The following is an 11,092-nucleotide window of genomic DNA, read 5'->3' as shown; positions in this document are numbered from 1 at the left end:
ACTCAGGGAAAGTCTGTTCACCAGGGCCCCCCTTGGAGTCACTAGGAACAATGGCCACAAGCTGAGGGAGGATAGGTTTAGGTTAGATATTAGGAAGAACTACTTCACTGTAAGGGTGGCCAGAGCCTGGAATAGGCTTCCCAGAGAGGTGGTGCTCTCACCTTCCCTGGAAATCTTCAAGAGGAGACTGGATAGGCACCTGGCTGGGGTCTTATGACCCCTCCCACCCCCAGTGTCATTCCTGCCCATGGCAGGGGGTCGGACTCGATGATCTGTCTAGGTCCCTTCTGACTCATTGATTCTATGATTCTGCGAGTGTGCAGGGCTGTGAAGGAGATGCAGGGTTTGCAGCCCAGTGGCTCATGCAGCATGCATTCCCCAGGGCATATGACACCGAGGGATTTAGAAGTTGGACAGTTATGAGCCAACTCATTTACTCGCCACTCACAAACTCACTAATGGAAATTGGTTGGTAAAACCAGTAGCTGGAATTTAATTGCTGGGATTGTGAATAAGGACTTCAAGTCTTTTCCTCCTGTAATTTGTTTTTTAAGGCATCTCAAATTCTGTAACAAATGTGAAGGAAACACACGATGTACATCTCTGATGCACTCATTTACTTAAGCATCCACAGAACTTGTGAAACAGTATCATTATTTAATATTCTTAGTAACAGAAATATACATTTCAATTCTCATGAGGTCTTTAGTACAGTACCTGAAAGAATAGCTACACAACTAATTGTTTTTCAGTCATCTGTACTGTGAGATACTGAACTAACAGATTTGAAATCTAGAAATCAATATATATCTGCTTGGAATGCTAAGCACCTGGGGATCCCTTGCCTTTGAGGATGAAAACAGACATCAATTGATTTCTCATTTGTGTAGCCTTAAAAAGTTTAAAGGCAGGATAAATGTGGAGCAAACAGACATCCTTATCCTTTGCTGCACCACATGACTCAAAAATGAGTGGCACAACATGTATCAATAGACTCTGCCACTTTATTGCAACAGACATTTATTATCTTGTGGCACTTTCCCTGCTACCCCAGACTCATGCAGCAGTTTTGAAGCAGCAAGTATTTCTGCACTCAGCCAGCCTCAAATTGAGGAGGGCCTTTAACCTGATTCCCTACTTCCAAGGCAAGTGTTCTTCCCACTACATTATACCTAAAAGGAGAATAATAGGGGTTTGCCAATAAAGATTTTTTTGGCCGATTATTAACCAGCCATATCAGCAAATACCGATTCAATAGCCAATTTACAGGAATGCAGCCTGGCAGCGTGGAGGGCAGCATCCTGGTCATAAGTTAGGTGGAGGGCAGATTGAGACCCCCACAGTGAGGGAGGGAGTGGGACAGAGGCAGGCACTACCCAGCTGGGCAGGGCATGGGGCCATGTTCCTCTCCTGGACTTACGTGTGGGGCAAGGGCGAGCTACATGCTGCAGGGGTCAGAGCTATGCTAGCCTCTTCCCAGTGTGGGGACTGGACCAGGGCTGCTCTTGGGGCAGGCAGGCTCAGCTGCAGCAGAGAGCAGTCCCTCAAGCAAGGGTGGCATTGGGGGGGAACTTGGGGGGCTATGTATGCAGGCAGTGGATCACAGCTGTGCCCCAGCTCCAGACTACACTGTCACTGCTGCAAGATCCCAATCCCGGAGCAGCTCCCTGCCCAGCTCCCTGCCCTGCCCTGCCAGCACTCCTGGGGCTGGTCTGCATGGAAACCCTGGCCCAATGCTGTCACTGTACCGCCACTGCTGGGGTCTCTATGGAAAGCAGCAGCCACATGGCAAGGGCTGCTTGGGGACCAAACTCTAGCTCCCTAGGGGGCCAACCTTTAGAATCAGCACAGACCCCTGATTCCCCCTCCCTCCCCAAGTGCAGCTCCAATCTCTTCCCCACCCTCAAATGTTACTCTGATCCCCTCCTTGAGTGCCATTCCAACAGCCACTGCAAGTGCCTCTGTAACTTGGCACCAAGGGCTCATTTGTCAAATACACTGCCTGCCCATGTGACAGGTTGGCCACTGCCATCTTAGACAGTCCTAAAATTGTGGGGAGAGGAACAAAAAAAAGAGCAAGAAGCTGAACAAGATTTTCATTTAAAAATATTAAACATACAACAACTCAATGAACAGAGATTCCCATACTACAAAATCATATTAAAAGTGTTCTACTAACACTTTTTTCAGTTAGTTAAGTGGACAAATTTTATATAAAACTAATGAAAACAGAATATGCAACAGTTAAGAAACACAGGTGCAGTTGAGCAATTAAAATGTACTGTCAGCAGCACTAGGAACTGCTCATTTCAAAACATCCATTACTGGTCAGAGTCTATGGGATAACTGCCAGTCATTCACAGAAGGCTCAAACCTACCTAAGTGGCGTCTCTCTCACTGTAAGAATATAAACTTTTATATGTATAGCACATATTTTGTAACTTAAAAGAAACTTCTAAACCAGCAGTTAAAAGTATATCAATAACATAGCACACATCCCCAGAAGAGGCATGGGGGTGGGGGGACATGTGCCCCCCAGATTTGTGCTTGGGACAGAGGCAGGCTGCCTGCTGCAGGCTTGGGGCCAGGGGCTGCGCCAGCCTCTTCCTGGCAGGGAAGCTGAGCTGGGGTTGGGCTCTGAGCAGGTGGGAGTGGGGCACGAGGTATCAGCAGGGCCAAGGTGAATTTTGGGGTGGCTATAGCCCCCCAAGTTTTCCCCTAGTGCTGCCCCTGCTTGGGGCTCTCCACTCTGCTGCCTTTTCCTTGGGAGCCCCAGCTGCAGGGTGGGCAAGAAGCACATGACTCCTGAGGGAAAGGCAGCAAAGCAGAGAGCCCTGAGCAGGGGCAGCACTTGGGGGGGAGGGAACACGACAACAGACTTGTGGGGCTAGCCACCCCAAAATTCCCCCTCTCAGCACCACCACCCAGTGACAAAAGCACCCCCTCCCAACACCGCCACCGCCTGCTACACACAGCCCACTTGAAGCCCACTCCAAGCCCAGCCCCTACCAGTAGGAAGAGGCTGGTACAGCCCCTGGCCCCAAGCCCATAGCAGGCAACCACCTACAGCTGTTCCACGCGCTGCCCCAGGGTCCCATTCACTGCCCTTGTCCCACTCCCTCCCTCCCTAACCACAGGGACCTCGATCTGCCCTCCCACAGGCTTACCAGCACAACACTGCTCTCCAAGCTGGTGGGCTGCATTTCTGGCCATGTGCATGCATGCAGCATTTATCAGTGACATTATCAGCTACACTGGCCAAAAAAAGCCAAAATTTATTAATTTTCCTTTTACCAGTACCAATCCAATATGCAACCAATATATATCAGTGCACCTCTACTTAAAAAAAGGTGATCTGAAAAAAAGAAGTTAATAAAAATGTATGGTTTTTTTTTACATGTATTAAGAATCCTGTGGGCATTCTTTGAAAACATTTCCTACACAATTTAGTGAGTGGGAAGGATTTTGAATTGCTGCACTATTTCTGCCTAAAGAAATACTAGAAAATGGCAATAGGTAACTGCCTATCTGGCGCACAGACTCATTCATGTAGGATCCTGAATGGGTCTTTTCTGTAACTTATCACATTCAAATTGCACAGGAAGTATTTTTATTTATTCCTGCAAACTTCCACCTGAATGGTACAGGTCCCATTTACATCTGTTAAAATTCCAGTCAAGTTACTGCAACAAGCTTGGCATAGGGTTATCCTGGAAAACTACACAGAAGCTACAGTTAAGGTAGAATATGATCACCTGTCAACACCACATCAGCTGCAGAAAGCTAATTTAGGTTTATTTAAATGTGCTTTCCATGCTTAGTGCATTGTGGCGGTATTTCCAGGTGTTAGCCCTGGTCTATCAAGCATGTTATACATCAGTAAAACATAAAGGATCTGGAAATCACTATATGTTCCATTTATAATCATGTCTGAATAATATTTGGAGTTCTCAAAGCAACAAAGATCAGGAATCTTCTCAATAAGAGGTGGAGGTTAAATTTAAGCATGCCAGCTAGGACAGGGTTGACAGGTGGAAGATGACATGGTTCAGAAGCATTAGCATTTGGAGTCACGAAGTCATGAATTCTAAAAGGTGGCTCAGCATGGCCTTGGCAAAGTCCACTTTTCTAACTGTTTCTCATCTGTATAATGGAGATTATGGCAACACAATATATTTAGAAGAGCTATTAAAAAGGAATGTTGTAAACCTATTCTGTATGTATACTTGTTTCAGAGTACTCTTAATTTCTTGTTGAGAACTACACAGAGACCACTCAAACAGCTCACCAAACTGTGCAACTTTGTACAGCAGAACCACGTTCTTACTTCTAGAATAAAACTTAAAATTGTTTTGCATTTCCCCTCTTGGCTCCATAGCTTCAATTTAGACACTGATTCTTCAACCTGTGCTCAAAGTACTCAATAAGACTATTCATTTGTTTGTCAGGAGTGTCAAACTCTGGCATGCAGCATCCCCCCCATCCCCTGGACCAACCTGTGGGGAGGAAGGGATGCCACATGCAGCACAGATCCCAAACTAGCTGCAAGAGGTTCTGTATATGGCATGCATCCAGAACCCTGTGCACAAGGCTGGTTCAGCACACTTTGTGCAGTGTGTGGCTCACCTCAGACCCAGAGGCGGCACCAAAAGCCAGCTGATAGGGCTCTGTGGGCTGTGTCTTTGATGCCCCAATATATGTACATTAAAAGATTTATGTACATTGGAAAAAGTGGCCCTAACCCTCTCTCAGACAGGTAGCAATTCACATGGCAACATGTGTTCCAAAGCCATATTTTAACATATCAGACTCCTAAAAACCTCAAAGAAATTGTTGAACGAAAGCAAGGATGGCCACTTCTGCTCCATTCTAAAAAAATAAAAAGAGAAGAAAGGAACAATTAAGGGATTAAACAAAAAATGCTTTTCAAGCTTATCTAGAAGATATTTCAGTTGATTGTGAGCAGAAATTAATTCAAAGCTATCATCATTTTTTAAGAAAAAGATAGAAGCATGCAGAGGGTTAATTCATGAATGAAGATTTGTGGGCCTGTCATGACCTTTTTCCTGCTACCCTGCAGAATTTCCTTTCATAAAAATGTGCCTGTGCAACTTCACAGTGGCTTTTTCTCCTTGGCAATAAAATGGATGTACTCCAAAACTTGTGTAGATAAATACAACTGCTGAATCAGCTAGGAAAGTGCTACTTTCCAGAATGCCAGTTTAGCTGACGGACAGAAGTTGAACAAAAAATATGAACCGTAACTTATTCCCAGATGTTTGTTGTTCCAGTTACTTCAGCAGCAAGCATTCCAAAACATGATGAAGATGCCAAAAGCATTTATTTTAACTACTACTAGAGTGAAAGTAAAAGTGTTTTCTCACTGGAAATGAACTGTCTGCCCCCAGTCGCAATGTCCCTGCTCCTAGATCAAATCTCACCTTTTTGTAAACAGTAGGAGGCTAGAGTGAATCTGGAGTGTAAACTCAACATTTAAGCCAGTCATTCTTTAAAATCCCTGTTGATTTTAAACATCTATTACTCTAGGAAGGTAAAATTGATAAATCACATTTTTCACAGAACAGTACTTTCAATCAATATGTAAAAGACAAAAGTTATGCTAAATTAATCCAGCAGCTATTGTTAACAATTTAACAAGTTAATACTCCTAATTCCCTGTGCTTGCTAATACAAATAAGTAATTGTTGTTTAAGATTAACTCTAGAGTCACAGCAGCAAACCTACCAAATTATTTGCTGCTTAATCATTTGGGCTGAAGGTACAAGCTTAATTAAAAGCAGAGTCCTTAATTCATTTTGCACTAGCATCCAGCATTAGGATATTCAAATCACAGGCACTAGTGAATTAAAATACCTCATTGTGCTCTGTGTTATTAGTGCCACACATATCAATCTAGATCTAGAAGTTAAGCACTTCCTGCTACTAAGAAATAAAAAAGACAAAGCCCAGTAGGTTAAAAACAAAATAATCAGTATGGCAAGTGATATAACTATATTCAGAAATACTCTCATCTCTTTAATGTGCTATGAACAGTAACAGAAATGGTCAAATACCATTCATTTCCTTAAAACCTCCCTAAAGTAGTTTACTCTTGTATCATCTCACAGGTAGAGGACAATTTCTACTGCAAATAAATTAAATTTCAAATCATCTGGAGTATATTCTCCAGCAGTGTCATTTTTTGGAAAATCAACCAATAACATCCGATCTAAAATATCACAGATTCATGACCATCAAATCACCCATTGGCCACGAGTGTATATTTCATTTTTAGTACACTTTGTGTTGAATAGTATGGGACTTATGTACCAATCATAAAACAGAAGCAGAAAAAGACTCCCCTTCCCCCAAACAAAACAAAACAAATCCACACACAATTAGATGTGCTGCAAATGTCAGCTCTTGTAACAAACAAATCTTTTCTCCAGTAAGTTACAACTAGCACAACACAACAGCTATGCCCAAAACACTGCCAGCAATGTACACTCAAAAACATAAAAGTCCCTTTTACAGCACCCATACCCAATGCCAAATGTATTTTAAGTGACATCACCTAGAATATCCTAGGCTGTTCCACCTCCATTTGTCTTCTACAATAATAAATACAATGCAGGTTGGTGTTTTGGGCTCCAAGAATAGGGATAGAGGTTATCAAGTCTGAGGCAACCACGAAGAAGCAAGTTTTAGGATTTCTCTCATCTTACAGCTAACTACTTCCCTCCTACCACAGCTTTTCTACTTCAAGGTTTTCAATACCACAGACTACCAGAAAAACCCAGTGACTTTGCTGTAAGCCTCCACTAACTAGATTCTGGAGTGCATAAGTAGAAGGACTTAAAATGCACTGGCATAAGTGACCTGACTTAGGGACCCCAAGTTGGCCATTTTGATAACTAGACACAAGAAAATTCTGTAACAGGAACTAAGAATTTGAAAACATTTGACAATTTTGTCCCTTAAGTGCCTAAGAGACTGAAGAGTCCAAAGGCAAGTTTACACCAACCCAATCACACATCAGGGAGCGCTGTAGTGGGACACATTATGGCTGCTTCTTACATATTACCTCCCAAATAAAACAGCATAGATAGGTGCACATCAATAAGATCTCCTGAGAGGAAAAGCTTGTTGGCACAGGCCCAACACCACACTAAGCCAGTTGCATATTCCTGGTTCACAACACAGTTTATATTGAGTGCATCCAGTGCGACTGACAGCAGGTTTTTCTAGTGCCATCATGGGATGGTGTACAAACATGTCCCATTTTCAAATGGCTTCAGTATGCTCAAATCTCAAAGTTCCATTGTCTTTTAGTGTCACTGTGGCAGGATGCAAGCTCCTGACCAAACAATGTCTAAGGAAGGTTCTGAATCTGGCCTACCGACCTGCTTGTGCAGATGATTCACCTCTATTGTTTCTTTTGGTCTGTGAAGGAATGCAATGCCAATTTTATACGTGGACACAAAAAGAAAAACTCTAAAGAGCCTAAATTTATCTCACAGTCTATTCCTTTAACATTCTGATGTCCACTTTTATACTGTTAAGTCTCTGTACCTTTCATACTTCTTAGTCAACTAAATGAAAGACGAACATCCTTCTATCACTGTGGTTAAATCATTCTGATTGTGAACTAATGTAGTGCCATTTCTGTACAAAGAACAAAAAAGCAATGCTTTTGATGTACAAGCAGCTGGGCAGGTCATATACAGGACCTCACCAAGAAGTTGGTAGCCAAGGAAGTGCAGGAATGGGCTCAGAAAATCTGCCACTACATCAATTCCTATGCCTAAGCTATAGGTGACAGGAAGCACTAAAGTCTCAGTTACTGCCAAAATTCAGGAGCTTTACAGCAAGGAAGACCTTCTATCTCTTGACTTAATACAATAATCTATTTACTTAAGCTAAACAAAACCGTTTATTTGGCTGTAAAAAAGTGCAATTATCACCAGTGAAACCACTGGTTTTAGTTGTGGTTTATAATGCTATCAATTGTGGCTTTTCATGCGAATCTACTATGGAAGACACTGGTGTGATAAGGCACCAAGGTGGTCTACAAGGGATACACCCTGAACTGGAAGTACTGTCACACATAGCATGCTGCAGTGTCACACAGTAGGGCTAATTACTGATTAGCTCACCTGCAGCACCACAAAAATCAGATTGTCATTCAGGAAGTGACAGTGTACTCAACATGTTTACTTACAAAACAAGAGTATATATTTCTGCCCTCAGTAATCAGGTGAAGAGCCAATAGAACTGAGGGCTCTATGACTTTCTTCATCAAAGAGCCAAGTTATTTATTTGTAAAAAGAATGAATGTCAATAAATAGCTTTTGATTTGTCAATATCCGCAACAAACTTACAAGCTCAGTGGTTCTACGCTAGTTAGCACTACATCCAAAAGGGACGTAGGGCTCATAATTGACCATAAAATGAATATGAGCCACCAGTGTGATGCATCAGTTGATGCATGCCAGCATATTGTTGCATCTCAAGCAAAACTAAACTAAAGAAGTTATTCTCCTGCTCTAGTTGGCATTGGTGAGGCTGTAGCTGGAGTACTGTATCCAGTGATGGGCACACTTCAAAAAGGATGCAGAGAAGCTTGAGAGAGTCCAGAGAATAGCCACTTGTATGATTAGAGGCCTGAAGAGCAAGCCATATGAGGGAACGCTGACAGATATGGGACTGTTCAGCCTAGGAAAGAAGACTTTGTGGGGGATTTGGGGGCAGCTTCCAAATATAACAGGGGAGAGCATCAGGGGCTAGGTGAACAACTATTCAGAGCACCCCAGTAGAAAACCAGAAGCAATGGTCATAAACTCCTAGAAGGTTTCACACTGGATGCAAGGAAAAACTTCTCCATGGTTCATGTGACCAGACTCTGGAATAGACTCCCAGCTGGGGTGGTGCAGGCACCTACCCTGGAGATCTTCAAAAAGACTGGACGCATACCTTGCTGACATTATTTGACCCCAGCAGTCTTTCCTGCCCAGAGCAGGAGAGCTGGACCTGATAATCTCACAAGGTTGCTTCCAACCCTAAACGTCTGTAAATCTGTGTATACTGAGCCAAACTGTCACATGAAAACTTTTCCGCATGCAGAAGACAAAAGATTATGAGGACATAGAAGAGAAGACAAATATCTGCTTTTAGCAGAGGATAGCTAAAAGCCAGAGTAGTGAACACTTCAGATCTCTTCAGGAACTCTGAAGGTTATTAGAATATCTGTGTTCAGTGCTATGTATTATAATAAGACTCAGAGCTATTAATTTTGAAATAAGTGACTTTATAGTCTGTCACAACATGTCCTAGTATCAGTTTGCATCGATTCCATCTGAATAAAAGCATAACATTCTCTGCACACAACTGGTGGAAATGTGAACAGTTTAATTATACCATAAGCACACTGTAAAACTCAAGCAAGCAGCAAACATCTTTAAACAGATTGCCATGTTTAAATGAGGTTCATAAAGGTCAACATTTTGCTCTTACTCCAGATCCAGATTAGCAAGTGGAAAAGGCAGTTCCCCAAATCACATTATCCAAATTTATGCTACTCAAATATCATTCTGTAGTAGCTTCTGCATGACAGAAGGATATGCAAGCAACCTGATGTAAAGTAAAAAGAGAGACCCTGAACTCAGAAAATACTTGTTTCCCCACAAGATCATGTCCCGTGTTTCAAGTCATGCAGATTTCAGATGAAAATGAGACATCCCACCCCCCAGTTCGGGCAACTTCAACCAGGGATCCCCATATTCAGTGCAGAAAACAAAATCCTCCTTTCTTCACACATACATTTCCACCTGTTTATCACTGTAATGGGCCCATACCCACCGCATACAGCTTACCCAGACCAACAGACTCCCAATAACATAATTCAAAGTGTTTTATAAAGGTTGCCTAGGTGTAAAGAAGAAAAGACTCAAGCTTACAAAGTGGCATCTGTAGATTTCAAAGAACTTTACAAAATAGGTAACCATTAGCCACGCAAGAAAGTGGGTGCAGAGGAGCTCAGCAACTCTGTCACACAGTAAGACACAGAAATATTCCAAAAAAGAATCCAGGCCTCTTGAACCTGTGCACCATACACTGCCCAACCGATCCTAATGATTTCATTACAGGTAACAGAAAATATAATTTTTTGTGCAATGTAGATCCACACGTGTACTCAACATGTTTACTTTTGGTTTGTCAAAAGTACACATTTTATTATGCTGTATCCTGCAAGCAAATTCCCTTTTACAGAGAGGCGCGGTAATTTGTTCTGCTTCGTTCACTAATTTTTACAGACATGTTTGAGATACAACGTAGCTACGCCATTAGACAGGACATCACGTTACCCATGCAAAATGATGCAGGAATTCACAGGTCAATGTCAAATCTACTCAGTTAAAAAAATAAAATAAGAGGGCAAGTAAGTACAGTTTCAAGTGCTACAGGCGCTTCCAGTGTCAGCCCCATGGCAATCGCTTTCAGGCTTTAAAGTGTTTTCCTCTTCCCGGAGGTTACGTTTACAAAACAAACAAACTGACACCAGGGTGGAAAAAGACGGGGAAGAAATATAAGAAGCAGAAAAGGGTGTATGCAAAACGCTGAAGGCACAGAGGGAATCAACAGGAGCCAATCTATTGCCATGACAGTCATCTTAGGCGTTACTTTTAACAACAGAAAGATCCCACAAAACGAGAGGACTGGGGCAGCAGCGACCCAAGCCCCGGCCCTCACCCCCGGGGCCGAACCGCTCGCACCTGACGCGCAAGACCCCCCCCCCGCGCAGGCCGTGCCCAAGACGAGCGGGTGCGGGTGCGTGTGCGCGGAGCCGCCGCGCTCTTCTGGCCGCAGCAGCGGCTTCGCCTCCACGTCTCCCAAGTCAGCCAAGTTCCTCGCGCGACACTCCCCAACCCCCGCGGGCCCGGCCTCACCTCCTTGACGGGCGGGAATTTCTTGCGGCACTCGAGGCTGAGGCCGCGCAGGTCGCCCTGCATGTTTTCCAGCAGCTTCTTCACCGCCTCAGGGCTGCTGGTGCCGGACATGGCGGCGGCAGCGCCGCCGGCCCCGGCCGAGCAGA

General features: G+C 43.5%; 1 protein-coding gene across 4 annotated transcripts in view; it reads right to left on the bottom strand.

The window, feature by feature from the left end:
* Nucleotides 1-11,092, bottom strand: part of MON2 (MON2 homolog, regulator of endosome-to-Golgi trafficking) — a 168,498-nt gene that overhangs the window by 149,190 nt on the left and 8,216 nt on the right. For all 4 annotated transcript variants that reach the window (XM_019514641.1, XM_019514644.1, XM_019514643.1 and 1 more), the window contains exon 2: nt 10,947-11,092. This exon is cut by the window's right edge and continues 1 nt beyond it. In XM_019514641.1, the coding sequence (XP_019370186.1) occupies nt 10,947-11,057 (111 nt within the window). In that variant the 5' untranslated portion in view covers nt 11,058-11,092. The remainder of the gene's footprint in view (nt 1-10,946) is intronic.

The sequence above is a fragment of the Gavialis gangeticus genome, unplaced genomic scaffold (genome assembly GCF_001723915.1).
Source record: "Gavialis gangeticus isolate Ggan-Ray unplaced genomic scaffold, GavGan_comp1, whole genome shotgun sequence".
Lineage (NCBI taxonomy): Eukaryota > Metazoa > Chordata > Crocodylia > Gavialidae > Gavialis > Gavialis gangeticus.
Note: the sequence above shows the minus strand (reverse complement) of the source record. Positions and strands in the feature narration are given on the sequence as shown.